Source organism: Lepisma saccharinum, chromosome 13 (genome assembly GCF_977018435.1).
Source record: "Lepisma saccharinum chromosome 13, izLepSacc3.1, whole genome shotgun sequence".
In the NCBI taxonomy this organism is placed as follows: domain Eukaryota; kingdom Metazoa; phylum Arthropoda; class Insecta; order Zygentoma; family Lepismatidae; genus Lepisma; species Lepisma saccharinum.
In genome coordinates, this window is record NC_139241.1 from 75,739,111 (window position 1) to 75,759,745 (window position 20,635).

Below are 20,635 nucleotides of genomic sequence, written 5' to 3' on the forward strand. Positions count from 1 at the left end.
GCAAAAATCCCCAAATATACTCTTTTCCTTGCTATTTCATTTCATTCATTATTTTAATCGTAAAAATGCCTTAAAATCCACAGAACGGAAAACGTCAAGATGTTAACAAACTGAAGTATTTACTCCTTGACTCAAGAATTTCCTATGAACAATTTCAAGTGTCATTTTCATATTCCATCAACAAGCAAAACCTATTTCAAATTAATTATAATTTAATGATAATGATTAGGGCTGAGCCGATACCACTTTGAACCTATGCCGATACTCTTACCGATTCCCACCGATACCGATACCGATACTTGAAAATTGCAATAATTAAAATTTGTTCAAAATATTGATCAATATTGGTGTGTAAATATTCTCCTCCAATTATATGCATCAACATACCAAGAAATTTGCTTTAGAATATTCAAGAATTCCATCAGAATATTAAAATAGATATTATGTAGTCACAAAATATTATTTTTCGTGCAAAATTAGTGTAAAATAAAAAGGAAGTTTTAATTTTGCATAATTTCCAGGATAATTAGACTGTCAAGAAGTCGCGCGGGATTTTTGCGGACCCCGTGAAAGAGCAAAATGCATGCGCACCTTCAACCTATAGACTATACTCTTTTTGGTCAACAAATATCTGGTCACCCTATAACTGCATAATCCTGTAAGAGCCAGGATCGGATGTTTCCGTTCATAGATATGTATTTATTAATTGTGTACCTACATTTCTACTGTGAAATACGTAACTATTTTATGTATATGTTACTAGAAATGTGAGAATGTGTGAAAGGAAGCCAGTTCGTGTTTCGCTCTACATATTTTTAAAAATGTTATATTATTTGTGGGGCAAGCATAGGCGCTGACTTAGGAGGGCGAGGCACTTTCTTCCCCCCTTTCAATTCCTCAAGAAGTATATACATTATGCGTAAAAAATATTGTCAATCTTTCTCCCCACCCCGTTTCCCAAATATTTACATGAAGTTACGGCCTCTGGGGACAAACCATGTATATGTTATTAATATTTCCCAACACACTTCGCTTGAGATCGAGGTTTTTTTGTGTGTAGCCTCAACACATTTTGAAAACCCTCGGAATTATCGGTTACCTTCTTATAAAAAAAAGCAAGGAAGACAAGCATTTCTCTTTAAATCATGGCATGGAATTTTTTTCATGGGGACATATTCCTTTCATAACTGCTACGCAGTTTGACAGCCCCTGGAATAGTCGGTTAACTTATCAAACAAAATGCAACTTAGGTAATTATTTCTTTTTTAAGAGGAGTAAATGTGGTAACGTTTTTCATAGCTGCTGCGCAGTTTGAAAACCCTCTGGAATTTTCTGTTAAAACTTCTTTAAAAAAGGCAAGGGAGTTTTTTCCATTGGAAAATGTCAAATTAACATGTATTTTGTGCAATTTTAAAGAATTTTAGATGTACAAAACCCGTTAACATTACAAACGTTTCTAATATTATTTATTAATAAATTAAACGAACTGAATGGTATATTTTATGCTAAGGCACGTATCCAGAAATATATTTCAGAGACTGAGGGTCTTAACCAAGTTGAGTTCGTGTTTTAAGTCCACTTTATACACAGTAAGGCTAATTGGGACTGGGCCTACAGTTTAAAGTGGGATCCGAACCACTATGTGTCTCCTCCGGGTATCGAACCCGGTACCCCTTCATTACAAGGCGACGACGCCTCCTCGGGGATGCCCTAGTCTGAACCAAGTGATTCAGAAATAATAATAATAATAATAATAACAATAATATATAAAATTATACGTTAATATTATTTATAGGTTTACTCATAATTATGTGTAAATAAATTAATATTGTATTATTATTATTACATGAATAGATAAAAAGAATAGATTTAAGAATTGAGACGTAACAGCTTGTATTCAATATCTAGCGAGCGCATAATTACGATCAACAAAACTTATGTAATAGCAACATAAACCTATGTTAGATCCAGTTAACGAAATGTAAAGTTCGTGATTATATGCACATTATTATAAATAGTATTGTGCATAAATGTTCTTTGGTACTGCCATACAAAGCAATATAATCCTTGCCTTCCAGTTAGTTCGGTGGGAATAAATAAGCAAGTGGTAAACAAGCATATTTTCATTATTATTAGTACTCCATAAATCTTTTCCGGAACCCCCTAAATACGTTCTTCTTTATGTTGCATTAAGCCAAGGGTTCGAAGAAATCGACACTTTACATGCTACGCGAAGTATTTTTGCCTGACTTTCCATTAATTTAATAGCAGTGAATGCATTCTATTGCATAAAAGCATCTCAGAATGTGTTACGAATTCATTTTTCATCGTTACAACATTTTTCCCCAACACAAAATCTGTAAAAACCTCGAAATTAACATTGTAAGCATAGCTGCTGATAGCTTCCACCCACGACCGTTGCGGAGAGACGGAGTTAGCTATGCCATATATACATCATTGGTACCACAGACTCTTTCTTCTTCTTCTAACCAACCTAATCCAGCCTAACCTAACCTAGCTTCACTAATAACGTCACGTCAGACAAATTGACAATCGGACACGTCAGCCAATCGGATTGCTTAAAATTGTAGTGGCAGCAATCACTACCGACTATGCTACACGTACAAAATTTGTCATCCTGAATGCAGCATGGTGCCAAGGTGTGATATTTTGTACATACATTTTGTGTTAAATTTTATATTTTAATTACGTGCCATTATCCACCTCCGTGGGCGTCGGGAGGGGGTCGACTAGGTCCGTTAATTTCAAGTTACAAAAAATCATAAAGCTTATTAATTATATTCTTAATAAGGAAATGAAATTATTTTAGTTACTATTAGAATAGAATAACCAACTAAGAATTACACGAACCAGTTTGTTTTCATATTCCCCCATTAAAAAAAAAAAATAGTTTCACAGTTACCAAAATTCCAAAATTAGAATTTTATACGAGAGGTCACACAATATACACACTATGGCTAAAATTGTATTATTTTAAAGTTTTTTCTTGAACGCGGTATGTGGAAGTTTATAAACAAAATGGAATAACTATGAATTTTAGCACATTAACTGCGTAAAATGTAAGAATTTTAAGAAAAGAGTTGTGATGTATATTCTTCACTCGTCTGGTGCATCGAGTACAAAAATCTACCCAAGGATATAATAATAATAATAAAATGTCAATAAAATTAGATTGTTCATAATAATCATAAGCATGATAATAATTATTATTGTTATTATATTTGGTATTCAAGTTTTATCAATTGCCCAATCCCCCCTCCCCCTACAAAACGTTCTAGCGACGCCGATATCAACCTCCTATGTGCACCCACCCCTGAAGGGGAGGAACATGGAAGAAGCGATGAAGAGAAATAAAGGATCAAGATAGAGAGGAAGGAGAGAGATATGAAAGATAATAGAGAGAGGGAGTGGCAGAACAAAGGATTAAAGAAGAAAAATAATAAAATAAGTAATAAGACAGACAGAGAGAGAGAGAGAGAGAGAGAGAGAGAAAGAAGAAATGCTACAGAAAACGGGAAGGATTAAAAAAGCACAGGACTACGAAGACTCTCCGAAAGTAGATTAGAAAATTCTCAACAGATGGCGGGCTAAGCACGGAGAAAAACTTCGTGTATTGTGTGGGTTAATGAATAGAAAATAACAACAAATAATCAAAATTTTATTTATTGTGCTTTACTATTATATTCTACGTAAAACTAAAGAAAAGTTTGGTAGTATTCTGAAGTTAGTAGAGCAGATAGTAGCATTAAATGTACACTCGCGCTAGCTTATTCTTCTGAATTGTTGTTATATAGAGGCTGTAAATAAACTTCTTGTCTAAAACAAAGCAACGACTTTTGGTCGTTTGTTTTTTTGTAAATGCAATACTTGGAATTACTCCTGTAATTTCAATAGTATTGCGTTAAAAATAAAATATAAAATGACGTAATACTCGTTTAGGTTATGCTTTTTTGCTTACGCTTGTATCGTTAACGAACAGCCTTCGTTTCCCTTTACGATTCTTGCATTCTCGCAACATCCATACTGTTATCATCTGCGTAACTTTCTTTTGATCCCGATAGTTTGAATTTTGTTTTACGTCCACGTTTACGCACAGATAGTCTAATCGGGGCTGGACCGATTGTTTAAATTGGGATCCGTACCATAATATGCCTCCACCGGGTATCAAGCCCGGAACCCATTCATTACAAGTCAACTAAGTTACACTAGCCTCCCAGATGGCGTAGTGATAACGTCGATACCCGATGGAGCCACAATGTAGTTCGGATCCCACATTAAACTGTAGGTCCATTCTCGATTAGCCTTCATGTGCATAATAGTGTACTTAAAACAATCTCAAAATTGAAACATTTATGTTATAAAAGTTTAGAAGAATCAGGTTTTAGGTGATCCCAAAAATCGTTGTAAAATATCAGTAATTGATTCCACGCTACCTTGGCAGATTAATGACATGATTAATTAAATCTCTAGAAATCCACTGCTGGTCTCCATGAAACACTTTGTTTTGGAACTATATGCAGATAGCTTAAATAAGAAACTACTCTAGATATAGGATACTTCGACTTTTCTAATTTGCGAATTCTAAAGGCTTTCCCTAGAAATCGGTATAGAATATGGTGCCATGACATTAAAGTATTTCAGCGTCTAGTTTTATCTTACATTGTGCTAACTTTTGTTTGTCTTCACTTATCGGACAATTATTCACGGTAGTTCCATAAAAGCGAAAAGAAATCACGTTTTTGTAATTCGCTGATATCTTCAATTTCAAATCGGTTGCATAGCGCAGTTTTCTGTGCTCCTAAGTAAAATATTGATACAAATACGTACAATAGTTCATTTTACCTCAAATACCCCGGCTTCCCATTTTTGTTATCGAGTTATGAATCTGTGATAACTGGAAGAAGATATTACAAACATTTTCTTTTACTTCGCAGCCAGGGTTCATAATGCTGTCTTGTCTTCATAGCTGTGCTCAGAAGTGGAAGAAGAAATTAATAATAACAAAATGATGAAGATAACAATATTTTCTAGTCTTATTTTGTTTGTGCAATATGGAATATAACATATCAGGGAAGAAAATCTTCCATTGATATTTAGGTAATAGGTATCAAAACAATTGCTACACGCCTTTTCAATATTATGGCAATCTTTAGTAAAAGTAATGGAAGCATGAATGACAAGATTTGTATCTCGTAGAAAATCGAAGCGACGAGGAATAGCGGATGTTTTCGTTTGGTCTCTTGCTTCAGTACGTCATTCTCACATGATGATTATACCAAGCCGTGAAACTGACCACTACTTACAAGAATCCAAGGTACTATAAAAAACCTTACCCGGATCCAATAATATCTGTTCAGATCCACAAGACGAACAAAGAAAAAAGTACACGTTGATAGCACCGGAACAAGACAAATGACAAACGCATTTCGGCAAGAAAAAGTTACGTAACAAGACTTCGCCAAATTCCCCTTGCACACTTTTCTTCTCACACTGTTTTGCCTTGCTATCATGATGAGCTTAGCCTCTGATTCATGTAATCTATTGGATAGATCAGGAACTGCAAGACAGTTTGGTTTCGCTCTGACAGTAATGTAGAGGTTAAATCAAATCAAGCCAAATTAAGAATGATTGAAGAGAGATGCATGTCAAGGTAAAAGCTCTTGTGATGATGATAGCAGAACGTTTTGAAATATATACGAAGGACATTGAAATGTACTTTGCTTCTTAATTTCAAAGGCTTTTGGGATTAATGTGCTATTTGTGAGCACATTTTTATTTTATTCTTGCGAAACGTGTAATCAGTGAAGGTAATAGCCCGTGTCAAAAGTTGAACTGCACAATACGTAAACACTATCTCAACTAACCTGGAAATGTGTCAGTTGACTTTTATAGGGCTACCAGAAGATCGAAATTTGGAGAATTTGAACACTTTCAATGAAGCATAAGGTTTTTACAACGTACTGTATCATCTCAATTTCCTTCTTGAAAGAATGTTTACTTGTGTAACTTAGCAATTTCTACTATTTCTATTTCTGTAACAGTTGTTTTGAATCATGATGACGCATAAAAACACTATTACGTGAACAGTTTACATATCCCTTGTTTGATTACTGTTAAATTTGTGTGTCATCTTTGCTACTTCATTGCAATGTAGTTGGTACAGAACATGCAAAAACAAAATACAACTGTTTATATCTGTACGTGTTAAATGTTTGGTAACACAGTTGTGATTTAAGCTAATGCAATACCATTTAAACTGTTATACTGTTATTTAATATTATTTAACGAGATCCTGAGTCGAGCGCTTACTTCACACAACGATATTTTTTAAATATTCTTTAACTTGCACATCTCTGTTTCTAATCGCAACGATGAGAATGAATGATGACGAGATAGAATTATTGAAAGGGCACTTGCAAAGAAACACCAAGGCACATTCGAATCGAACTCATAAACTATCTGTGTCAATACCGAAAGTCAATCACTCAACGCGCACCTCTTATAATAAACAAAGGCTTAACGAAATTTGACATAATCTTCCATCAATTTGCGAGCAATAAATAGTATAATAAAAATTAGGTTGCTGTGACATAACACGAGTTAAGTAGTTGGTGCCTTATGCATAGATAAAGTTGATACAAGGTTGGCAATAGCTGGTTATTGACCCAACTGGATGTATGTGCCTTGGAAATTTCCACCATGCCATTTATACGAACATTATAAAGAAGCCAGTTCATGAAATCCAACATCCTTTGATATGACCAGCGTATAATTTTCCTTCTACGCGCCTTTCATTATGTTGACAACCAAATCCTGACATGTGACTGTCAAAAGATGGTATTAATAACAGGTGAAGTAAAATTTCTTGTATAAAGAACCACAAACCTTGAATGTTTCGCATATGACGGAAAAGGTTGCAAAATGAACACTTCTCCTTCGAATCGAAATCACAACGAAACTTTCTTTTAGCGTATAAAACTACATCATTTCTTGCCAGCAAGACAGTTGATTTCTGTATTGGTTTGGAATTTCGTGATAAAAGATTGTTGGAGCAGGAGAGATGCAGAAGTACATTGAGGTAGGTTATGTGACCATTGAATTAATTTCTTAGACTTTTATGTAACCTAAATGTATAAGATGCATTACTTATGAAATAATATAACGAATCTGAAATTTTGAATCGTTGAATTCATTGTTGAGTGCCTGTTGATTCGTTCTGATGAACAGAATGTCAAAATATCTAGGCCTATTCGCATCTGCACATCTGGCCAGAACCATAAATGAAATTAGATAGCATATGATAGCGAAAGTGATAGTAAAATTTGTACACACACATACTTATATTCATTACATATGTTACCTAATTATGTGTAAGTCATAAAAATATTGTATGCCCAAAGTAAAAGATCGATGAAATAACTATTACTTTTTAAACTGTGATGAAAAGTGTGTACAGTAAAATCACATTAAGGTACTACACAATAAATTCTACATTTTTTTATTTACATTTTACTTGGGATTACCGCTAAGCAGTTTTTCCCATATCTATATATGTACTGTACATAAACTTACATTTTTTAGTACATTATTATTAAAAGATACTCTCAACAATTTTTTTCTACTAAATAGTTAAGCCACATTTTCTAAAAAAGATAACAATATATATCCAACTGTAAGGTTAGGTTCACAAATCAAAGATTCCAAACACTGAGGAAAAGGAATTTCACAGTTTATAAGAGTTTTATAGAATGTCTCTCTTTCTTGTGTGTATCTATTACACTCAAATATGATATGGTGTATATCTTCCTTGTTGCCACATGTACAGTTTGGGTTTTGTACAATCCGGATCTTTTGTATTTAGTAATACTATCACATTCCGTGAACCTTGAACTTTTGTAAACCAAGGCCTCATTCTATTGAAATTAGCTACCCTCTGATAAAAGCTGCCTGCATTTTGAAATTCACCTTTGCACCATTCCGTCCAGTTTTCCTTCAACTTTTTCTTCACCCTCGGTAGAAGGTTCTGTGTACCAGGTTTTCAGCTCCAGTACAGGTTGAATTACCCTGGCTTGTTTTGCATACAAATCTGCCATATCATTTCCTAAATTTTGACAATGTGCTTTAACCCAGGTTAAATGAATTATCTTTCCCCTGCTCCTTAAATTTTGTAAAGTTTTACACAGTTTATAATGTACGGGGAGCATTTAAATAATAAATCATAATTGGACTGAATTTAATATAATACACTTTTGGAATCCGTTAATATTAATATATTTTTTTCTTGCAATTTATATGTATAAATTAGTGCTTGGTAAATTGCATAAGCTTCAGCTGTAAAAATGGAAAAATCTTCCTATAAATGTATCATAATTGATTCCTTCTTCTGTACATCATAAACAGCACATCCTACATTTTGACTACTTTTTGAACCGTCTGTATATATAAAGTAATAATATTTCCATCTTTCCATGTAATCATATTTTGTATATTGTTCAGGAAAATAAATATCTCTATATTCACAAACGGGAAAATCTAGAGTATATATGGGTTTATTCCTTACTTTCAATAATTTTTGATGATCCTCATAGTACTCATTATATAATTGCACCCATCCTATATCTTCGCAGTTATTAATTTTGCCTGTATCATATAATTCAACGAAGTCGAATAGAATGTCGTTAAACGGATGATTAACTTCTGACATTGTTTTTAACAGATATTTAATAGACATTTCTCTTTTCCTATAACTTAAGTTCCATTCGCATGCTTCCATGTATACAGCAACATTGGGAGTACTGTTCATCAGTCCTAGACACTTTCGTAGAACTTTCCTCTGCATTACTTCCAAAGGTCGAAATACACGTTCCGTAACTGTATTAAAGACTATAATCTCGTATTCTATTGTTGGTTTGTAATAGTTTTTGTAAAAATTCATCATGGTACTAGGATGACTTCCCCATTTTGTTGTAGCCATAGAACGAAATACATTGTAAATTACTTCTGCCTTTTTCACTAACATTTTTACATGAGGTTTCCATGTTAATTTAGTATCAAATATAACGCCTAAATATTTTACTGAATTTTCTATGGGAATGTGTAACTTTTTTGTGTATTGATTCACATTTTTCGGAGCTCCTTTTTTACTAAGTATAATCAACTTTGATTTTTCTGACGATATATTCATAGACCTATTCTCAAGAAATTTCTTTATCTCTATTATTTTCGCTTCCATGTTGGTGACTCCTTTATCTACTTGCTTTACACTCTCATATATACATAAATCATCTGCATATTGTATAAATCCAAATGGCTCAGGACATATTCTTTGAACATCCATTAAATATATATTAAAAAGTAAAGGACTTAAAGGGCTTCCCTGTGGAAGTCCCCTTGTTATCCATCTAGGACCCTCAACTTCATTGTGAAAGTAAAAATATAAACAACGATTTGTTAATAGATTCCAAATTATTTTTAGATGCATATAAGGTATTTTCAGATTTTGTAGAATGTTTAATAATTTATTTATATTTACATTATCATATGCCCCTTTAATATCTAAGAAAGCAGCAATAAGACTACTTTTCTTTTTCATTGCATCATAAATGTTTGATGATAACATTGCCAAGGCATCTGTACACCCCATACCCTTCCTAAATCCAACTTGAAGCCTTGAAAATAATTCATGTCCCTCTATATGCCAACTTATTCTCTTTAGAATTAATTTTTCAAAAAATTTCCCCAGTACTGAAGACAAAGCTATCGGTCTATAAGATTCTCCTTTATGTGGACTTTTGCCAGGTTTCAATATTGGTAAAATCATTTGAGTGTACCACGATTGCAGTACATTTCCTGAATTCATTATATAATTGTAGATATTACAAAGATATATTATACCACATTTTGGTAAATTTTGAATCATCGAGTATGTTATTCCATCTTTTCCTGGAGTTGTGTCCTTGGCTCTAAGTATCATGTCTCTTATTTTATCGATCATGATATTGGAGTATAATCCTTGTGAATGTCTATCTTTAGGACTGAAAGAGAAAATTTCAGGGCATCTGCAGGTTCGTGTTTATTATTACATGTTACCTTCATAATAAATTCATCTTTCTAGGTTTCTTTGAGTGGTATTAATCGAGGGGTATGTGGTTTGCGGATTGTTTTAAATTTAGCCCACACGGTACTGATACTCTCTAAATAAATAAATTCTACAAGTATTGTCTGCGTTCCGAAGTTTAAATTTTTAAGCAGCGGCAGTAGCTATTATAGTAGATGACTAATTGTACAAACTAATACAATTTGTGTACAGGTAGAAATGTTTTTCAACTTTCTTAATATAATCACTTACGAGAGTTACAAATAATAACCTTTTGTGTTTTACCTCACCTTGTGCTTACTTTGTACAATCTTTAAATATAAATAAGCCATGTTTTTCTAAAGAAAGTAAACTTGTATGTCAAATAGGATACTTTAAGCTTATTTTTATTATATTTCAGTACGTAGCATCATCTATTGTCGTCTAGCGAACTATTTTGTTCATCGTGTTCCGTAAGTTAAATTTAAACCACAGAACATTTCATTCTTGGTCCATCTATAGTTTATAATACTTTTACATGTTATGTAAGGACACTGTATTGGTTGTAAGGTGATGATTCAGATGAATGTAGTGAGAGTGTATTTAACATAGTTCATTTTTGTCTTTAATTTTCATGGCTGTCAATATGTCTTCGAGCCTATAATCTTTATCAACCTTTCTCACTGCCAACGTAGCCAGATAATGGCACAAGCTCGACTTGATCAAGCAAATATGAGCCGAGGTTGTCCAGGCGGTAGGGAGTCTGGCTGTGAAATGAGAAGCCCGGGTTAGATTCCCTGGTGGTTGATCATAGGGGAGAATTTTTCATACGTCACTGCATAGAGTGGCTGGAGTTCACCTAGTCTGGGTACCTGGGGACAACTGATGGCCTGAGAGTGATGCTGATCACATCACTTTTAACTATGTCCGAGATCGTGAATGTGTGCAGTCCTACTTCCCCCCCCAATTTCCTTCATAGCACAGTGCAATGTACAGTGGGATCCATGAGTATTACCGTGCAAATTGTCCATGACTATTTTCATTAATTTTTCTCTTACGTCCTGTGTGTTTTTGAATGATGGATTTTTATGTAGTTGGTGCAGAAGTTGTCAACAGCTTGTTTTAAGTTTTCTTTTAATTCTTGGAGCTCTTGTTGGGTCAAATAAAGTGCACGAACATGGTGATGGACAATTTGCACGGTAATACTCATGGATCCCACTGTACAGGGGTAGCTTGACCATTTTTTTTATCAATCGAGTTTGTTTCGACCTCAAGTACAGAATTCTGTTTGGCAACACTGCCTTCATACGAAGCAAGTCGGGTGCGTGAAGGCGAGCCCATTAAAAACTGTTAATAATCCCTGGTTGATGGAATGACGTCACTTTTGACGTACGTGAGGGGAAAAAATACAACAAATAGAATCTCAATTCTTCACTACATTGAGCACCAAACAGCCTTTAAACTTACATTAATGAGTAGATATTACGTACACATTTTCAGAGTTCCTGTGTGTCATCCCACAGTTCACGGCTGACATTGAAACCTCCCGCTTGGCGGCGCTAGTAACTTCCGGATTAGCCTTATACACGCAAGTGACATATCCCATTCTGTGTAGAATCTAGTTTATGCTCATAAAACACCCCGCAAACCTATAACATTGATCTAAACTTGATTAAGATGTCCACTATTAATATTAAAATGTTTAATTTACATGGTAGATAACAAAATAGTAGTAGTAATTTTATCTTTTTCAGTTTTTCATCATCACAATCTTGGCATCATGTTACGCAAACCCTGATGATAAGAATGAAACAGAAACACTGATTTACAAAGAATCAGGAAGAAGTAAGTACACGATTTGTAGGACAAATGACAAACAAAGTACGGTGATATTTTGTGTACATATAGCCCCTCCCTAAGGTTCAAACATTTGCTCTCAGAGGGGCGATCTAGTATCATATCTTCTTCAAATACCACCCTGATAATATTAACAGTAGACATTATCTGGTTGTAATATTATAGTATTGGTGATAAATGCTTTACAATGGTCTTGCAAAAAAATATACAGTTTACGGAAAACGTGTCGAACCGTTTTGCTAGTGTTACGGGAATTTCGAAAAGTTTTATTTTGAAAGGGGTGTTGTACAGTCAGGGACATTAAAGAACAACCTTAAATTTCTATACTTGATGTCGAATAACGTAAAATTCAAGAAGTAATACCGACGCACAATTAGTTTTCAATGTGGGATGTAAGGTGTACTTTCAATAAGTGCTTAACAACACCTGACTACAAATCCATTTACTTTTTATTTATAATATTTGAGAAAAATTAAAATAAACTTTATTATACGAGGGCCGCACTGAAAGTTTCGGGAAAATGACATAAAGAAGAAGAATGAAAGTACATCAATTTTTTATTGCTTTTCAAAATATTCACCCTTTACAGCAATGCATTGTTTCATGCGATGGAACCAATTGTTGAAACAGTTATGCCAGTCTGAAGTTGGTACCTGCGAGACATGCATTTTGTATGTTTCGATAGCCTCTTCGGGAGTGAAAAAAAGCTTACCACGCAACTTGTTCTTCATTGTTGGGACCAAAAAACAATCACATGGGGCTAAGTCAGTTGGATAAGCTGGATGAGTCATGAGTTCAACTTGTTCATGGTCCAGAAAGTTCCTTGTGTCAGATGCTGTGTGCGAGCTGGCATTGTCGTGATGCAGAATGATTCGACGATTGGGGTTTGAAGTTCTGAGTACGTGGAGTACTTGTGGCAGGCAAATTGTGGTATACCATTCTGCATTGACTGTTCTACGATTCTCTAGTGCAACAGTCGAAATGTGACCTGATTTACCGAAAAAAGATGCAACCATTTTTTTCGACACACTGCGTGCACGAACAATTTTCGTTGGTTTAGGCTCATCCTCGAACACCCACACAGCAGATTGTCGCTTTGTTTCAGGTTCTTAAGAGTAAATCCATGATTCATCGCCTGTGACAATGTTAAACACAAGATTTGATGATCCCGACTTGAACCGTTTGATCATAGCCTTGCACCACTTCACACGGTCGTCTTTTTGTGCTTTTGTTAAATTGTGTGGCATCTAACGGGCACAAAGCTTTTTCACACCTAAATGATTGTGCAAAATTGTTTGTATTTGACTCATGCCAATACCTAAGAAACCATGAATTTCGCGATAAGTCACGTGTCGATCACTGTTGATTAGTTCACGAACTGCATCAATGTTTTCTGGCACAATGGCTGTCGATGGGCGGCCTTCAAGAATTTCATCACTAAGGCTAACCCGGCCACATCTGAATTCTTGAAACCAGCGATAAATTGTCGTCTTTGATGGGGCATCTTCGTGAAAAGTTTCGATCATTCGAGTAACACACTGTTGCTGTGTTAAACTTCGCCGAAAATCATAATAAATCGTGGCACGTAAGTTCTCTCTTGTTAATTCCATTTTTTTTTACAAACACCTCACTTCAAACTTCTATCCTGAAACGAAAACGAATCCATGTTACATCAGTCCTTGTAATTACAGTCGACAAATATCACAGTTTATAAATATAACAAAATCTAACAGATTGCATAGTTGCCAGTACCTGATTCCTGAAACTTTCAGTGCGGCCCTCGTAGAGGCATTTTAGCAAATATAGAAACTTCTCATAAACTACAAGGTGTTTCATAAATCATACTCATTTATTAAAACCAATTTCTATTAACCCACAGGCTATGGCGTTGGTTATGGAAACAACTATGGTGGAGACTACGGTAGCTATGGAGGCTATGACAGCTATAGCCCCTATGGAAACAACTATGGAGGATACGGAAGTGGTGGATACGGAAGTGGTGGATACGGAAGTGGATACGGAGGCTATGGGAGTTATGGGGGCTATGGATACCCTTCCTATGGCAACAGCAACAGCGGCTATGGATATGAAGGATATGGGAACCGATACGACGACTATGGTGGTTATAGAAGAGGAGGATACGGAGGAAATCGCAACAATAGATATGGATATGGAAATTATCGTGGACATTCGTATGGATAATATAGAGCAACAATGGTTCCAATAAAAACTGTTGTTTTGTGTTTGTCCAAATGTTGAAATGAGATAAATACCTTTTTATATTTTTATGTTTGTGTTTATTTCGAAGAATTAGAGCGGGGAGCAAATAGGAAGGTGGGTGGTGTGAGGGAGCGCAGTGGAATATAATGTCAAGTGAGTGTACAGTATTTCTTTTGTTGTTAATGTGCAATTTCAATTGAACTGCAGGGTACAATAGAAAAAAAGAGCAACAACATGTCTCAGCGGCGGATTATGGATGCTTCATCATGCGAGAAGCGATGCTAAAAAAAAAAAAATTGAAGATCTTGCCATGAACTTAGTCACCAATAACTTACAAGGCCTGAGAAAATTTCAAATTTATTCGGTACCCTTCTATTCCCAGTGTGCCATTGGCCTATATGTAATTTTTAAAGAGTTATTTTAATATCAGACACTATTAATTTACCTGATACAGCGATTACTTGATCATTTTTAATAATATTCCACGTACATTACAAAACGTTGGAATGAATATTGCCTTATTAAATGCAATGTATTATGTCTATATAATTTCATAAATCAGCGTATGGAACTTAACCTATGTACAATTTTTAATAATCAAACGATTTAAGTCTGTCGTCCGACCTGTGTCATAAGACAAAACACTGACTCACATTCTTAGCTACTTTTCGTGTGAATAATTATTTCCGACTAATATCCACCAACATGCTTACAGGTGTAGATTTGCGTTTTGTTTTGTGACGTCACAGGTCGAACGCTACGATTAACCCGAACAGTATTCGAACTTTGAGATTTGACGAGGAAATATGCTTATTTGTAATATGATTTGTGTGTTGAAGTCTTTGTCTTGTTTTAAAAGAACTTCCGTATTACATAATCTGTTTTCATATAATATATGTTTTAATGTTATATACAGTATGTGTTAGTACATAGTTACAATTTCATTCAGCGTGTGTCCTGTATTGGCAAGCGAGAAATACGGCATTAAAATCGAAAATAAAAGATCGAATACAAGTTTCCTGTGTGACAGTCAGACACCCTGAGGACTATACCACCGCGGCTGCCCCATTTATTAAGCACGTAAATCAGATATAATGCAGCAATGAATTTTTAATATGATTTCAGCCATCTTTAAATACAGCGTCCCTTGCCAAATGATAATAGAACATTATAATATGATTTGTGTGCCGAGTTCGTCTTGCTATTTTCCCACCACCTAAGCAGAGCATTATTATGCTCAATAATTCAAACTTCCGCCTGCAGAAGATTCGATTCTTCTTTCCCCCACGTTCCCAACTGACACTCAATTGTCTTTTTTATGATGCGCATGGCTAATATAAATTAAACCAAGAAATCAGGGTTGCCTTCTCGCACAGAAGTACCAAGACCTCGGCTACTGAGTTCAGTTTACGTGTTCTACTTGGGAATAATAGAGACCATTGCCGAGTTTAGAACTTTCGCCACCAGGATCGCTGCAGTCAAGTACATATTTCGGTTCCACAGAATAAAGTGCAGATTCCGCCAATTATAACAAGAAACGAGCACAGAAAACAACGTAGAAGATAAATCAAAGGTTCGTGGATGGATACACTTGAAAATTCCTTAATAAATAGGCATGTAATCTTCATCGCACCTTGCTGAGACATTCAAATTCATTTCCTTATACAGTGCGAAAGCTTAGAAGTAATTTGTCAACCTTGGTCGAAATAAGCTAAAATTAGATTAAAATATTCCGTAGATGAATTATCGGCACCGTTTATTTTTAATCAGCAAATTTTGAACAACAAGGCTATTTGAATGCAAAATATATGTCATGAATACACAGCAATAATGACATGAGTGTCTATTCAACGATTTCTTATCATTATTCATTCTCACTGGCGTACGCAGGATGTTTTTTGTCGGGAGGGGCTGGAATTGTACAGGTGGATAGTACTCAGTAGCGTCAACTTATATGAACCTGTGAGGCACGAGCCCACCCAATAAATTATAACGATATTATTATTATATTTGTAATTATATATTTGATTATTGAAATCAGTATATAACAGATTTAAAATAGTAAGAATGCATTGCTGGTTGATTGTTTGATTGATTTGGTGTTTTAAGTCAACTTTATGCACAGTAAGGCTAATCGGGACTGGACCAAGAGTTTATAATGGGATCCGAACCAGTTGTGTCTCCACCGGGTATCGTGGCCGGGACACCTTGATTACAAGGCGACGACGCTACCACTGCGCTATCGGGGAGGCCCTGCATTGCTGGTGTGAATTAATAAGTGGACGGTACACACAAGAAGATATTTCGTATATACACAAATTTTCACTCTCAAAACCACTCTGATTTTTCCCGATTTTACCAGTGCTTTTGATTGAAAATTTTCATTTTTCCTAAAATTACGGAGGGGACCGTCGCCCCATCAGCCCAAAATCTGGGTACGCCAGTGTTCATTCTCATCGTAGTCGGCACCCTAGAACTACAGTTTAAAGTTGTGTGGCACATAGAAGGTTACGTCATAACCAAGAAACGAACCCGAAGCCACTTGATTACAAGGCGTAGTATGTGGTATGGTCAAGAAGCTCCTTTTCATGGACACAACATTTTTTTTCCTCTACGGACAAGATGATGATCGAGTTATTTCATTCAAGGTCTTCCCCAATTAGGAATATCCAGAAACAGATTGCAAAAAAGAAAAATCCCTCCCCTACCACTTACCTGCCTACTCACGAAAGATCTTCCCTGTCTTAGGATCAGTGTTGCCACCCGTAAGATAATATCTGCAAAGGCAGGAATACAGGTGGTGTGAGCATGGCAAAGGAGAAAACGAAATTCCGTAGCTAGAGGGGGTACATGGTGGGCATTTGCCTACACACTTGTAGAATTATGACTATGGAACTCATATTACATAAGCACACTTACATTGTGAGACAGAAGTCTCAATCCCGTAAGTAAGGAAGCTATGCTTCCCAAATACCTGTCACTAGTTACGGGCATGGCCGTTCTCTGTAACTTATTCAATTTGCTTTCTCTCTTTTTTCTATTTTTCTTCCTCCCTCTGTTTCCCTCTTCTGTTCGTTCTCTCTCTCTCTACATCGTTTATTTCTCTATTCTTCTTTCAGTTTCCTTTCCATCTCCATCTTTATCTGTTTTTCATGGCCCTCTCTCTTTTCTTGTGCTGTTTCTCCGTTTGTATCTCTTTTTTATCCCTTTCTAGCTCATTCTTTCATTATTCTCTTTCTGTCTCATCCGTATCTCTTTGCCTTTCCTGTTTCTTTCCTTCTATCTCTTTTTTTATCATTCTCTCTCTCTCTCCTTGTCGGTACAGCCCACCGCTCAGGAGAAGATCCCTGCCGGAAGTCAAGTGACATAGCGGCAGGCGAATCCACTATTAGGGTTGGGGGAGTGCACCCTGGGTCAGAAACAAGCGCTGTGGTCTCGCTGTAAGCTTTAAGACTGATTACTTTTTTCTTTTTAAATAAAGAGCCTGCAGATTGTACTAACTACAATGTTTATGCTATTTTTAACGACGGAATTGCCTGTTACAGTACTGGCGTTCGAAGAGAATGGCAAAGAAAAAAATAATTGCGAAAGCGGACAACGTTTATTTGCACTTACAATGTGCAAAGCTACAAATGTCAACAATGATAAACATTGCTTTGTCGGTCGACGTTTGCCTGATTGTTTCATATCGACATTGTTGTTCATTTATTTTATTCGAACGTTTCCGACACAACACGACTAAATAGTTGCACTATAGGCAATACAAAAATATTCTGTAGACTGAAAAACAAAACAGCAACCAATGAGAAATAAACAAATTCATAATTCAAAACGAATTGAATTCCTGATGACATTCATGTCAAAATAATCGAGACGATGAGTTTTCTCATCGGTGCCCGATCATTCCGTTCAAGCGAATCTTTCCGAATCCTCTTGATTGTCGGCTCCGACAAACCTGTTGCTGCAGACGCACGCTTGGTGCTCTGTGTAATTGCCAGCAAATATTGCTTTTCTTCAGATTCACGATCGCAGAAATCAATAACTTTGCTGACAATCTCACGCACTTCATTATGCACAGTAACACCTTTCCTCCTTACATCTGTCATATCTCTTAGAACACCATGAAAACCACGAAAAATCCCCCAAAATCGCAATTAAACTAATCACCCACGTACAAGCCCTTCCGCAACGACAATGATCGCAGCGGAAGACTTCCTGCTACCCCTAAAACCTGCAAATGGACCGGTCTTCCCCTGTCCCTCCGCACGTCCTCGCCCTTCATTTGGGGATCTTCTCGTGAGCGGCGAGCTGTACATCTGTTTATCATTTTCTCTCTTGTGATTTCTCTTTCAATTATTCTATCGATAACCTCGTTGCAGACTAGGCTCACGATATGGCTTGGGACTCGAAGCAGGGCCGGGACTACCAAGAGGGAGTGTCATTTTTCATCATTATGGCCAGTGGCGTAGCAACATATCGCGAGGCCCTGGGCGAGATTAGAATGCGAGACCCTCATCCGTTTTAAAATTTGAAATCTCGATGTGAATCGATACATAATCTTCACGGATACGTCAGCAAATTATCATATTTAAATAATATAAAATTACTGGAGAAAATGATATTTAATAATTTCACTCACCCTAAAAATGTCTTTCTTTGTTTTCCGGGAGCTGATATATGAAGCTGTAGGAAGGAAGTTGCGAACAACCCAAGCATGTAAATGCCTCACACTTGCGTCGTGGCAGTTGGAGTTGCTTTATTGTTGACATATTATAATTGGGAGTGCAAGGTCGAGAGAAAGAAGAAAATAGAAGACAAATTTCCTTTTATTCGAGAAATGAATAAATTGGTAAAAATATCCACGCAAATTATCGTGAATTTTTGCATAGATGTTTCACATGAGAAATATGACAATAATTCTTACTTTTCCCCGGGCCCCCTTAGGCTTAGAGCCCGCCCGTTTGTATGTTACGTCCCTGAATTGACGCATTATAACGTTTAACTAGAATTTAAGGCCAGATAATCTCATTCCCTACAAAAATTAGCATTTTCCCATCTATTTCCCCCTCACTTCTAATTAATACGTTTTTTGTATCAACCCCATGAGACGCGAGCCCCATTCAGGCGCGAGGCCCCGGGCGGTCGCTCACTTTGCCCAGCCCTTCGTACGCCACTGATTATGGCACCCCCTTAAATATTGCACGTAAAAACAAGATGGCGCTGTGTTCACTGCGTAACTGCGATCTACTCCGTGGGTACATATTTCTAACTAGGATACCGAACGCTTCGTGCGGTGCGAGATTCCCGCCTGCACACTGCACCTCAAGGCCAGTAAGCAGCAGGCGCTCTGCTTTTCACGGAACCACCCTATGTGATGATTACAATGCCGCACCGCACTGTCACTCACGAATCAGATGACAAGAGTTTTCCCACTGCACCAACGTGACCGACGAAGCCTCCTACATGGCGTTCTCCCTCCTTTCCGCCCCTCTTACAACGCTACAGTACCGATACTGGCTCTAACGTCCTCAGGTGCATACGAGAACGCTCATCCACAAATGCGGAGAGGTTGCCCAGGCCTGGTTTCGTTTTAATGTTAGTTTATGTGATCATAATGTTCATTTATGTTACCAAGTGTATTCTTGTAATTTTTTTAATTTTTGATCCCCCCCCCCACTTTCGCCACTTTTGTCCCCGCACTAGTCTAAATCTTATCTACAAAGGGAAATATACTATCTTTGCCCCCCTAGTTTTGGCATCTTCCCCCCCCCCCTAGTTTTGGGACCCAATCACCGCCACTGCTTTGTATAGTAATGTTTCCAAAACACGATGTTCTAATTACATAGACGTAACTTGGGACTTAACGTGGGGGACAGAATGAACAAGTTTTCAAAAATATCATCCGGAACCATTTTGTTAACACTTACATTTGCAAAATCATAAAAGTTACTTGTTTCTTTGTTCCTCAGGTTCTAGAAGGTTTACAAAAGTACCATTAACTTGTAAATTATCATACACCTAAAAATATCTGGGGCTAACTGCCCCCATTGCCCCTACCATATTACACCTATATCTAATGATACGTTATCACCAACCTTATATAGAGAAACATATCAGAGAAATTACCACTAATATTCTTAAGGGAAAGATGGGTGTCTCTCAGAGCTGAAGAAAAGAATGACAATTTCTTCTAACTCAAGTTTTTACTTGCCTGAGAATTTTCTTCTTGGAAATGTAGAGCATATTATTAAGAACAAACACAACATTTGCCATAAAGTAATTGTGAACTTAAATTGCTTTTCTAGGAAGAAATCATATCCGTGGGTTCCTTAACCTCCCTTCCCCAGTTAGAAGTTCTGAGTTTAAATCAAACTGTTTCTGCCTCTGGTAAAACGGTCTAAGCCAACTTCGGTACTAAACCGAAAGTTAATATGTGGTGGTTTTGATAACAATAAGTTGGCA

The 20,635-nt window shown here is 36.4% G+C and overlaps 1 protein-coding gene across 1 annotated transcript; it reads left to right on the forward strand.

The window, feature by feature from the left end:
- The first annotated feature begins 6,739 nt into the window (after window positions 1–6,739).
- LOC145997051 (uncharacterized) lies at window positions 6,740–14,241 on the forward strand. Its single transcript, XM_083133674.1, has 3 exons — window positions 6,740–7,099; window positions 11,851–11,941; window positions 13,833–14,241. Exons 1-3 carry the CDS (start codon window positions 7,082–7,084, stop codon window positions 14,153–14,155), a joined length of 432 nt encoding a protein of 143 aa, XP_082989800.1. The 5' UTR covers window positions 6,740–7,081; the 3' UTR covers window positions 14,156–14,241.
- Window positions 14,242–20,635: the final 6,394 nt, after the last annotated feature.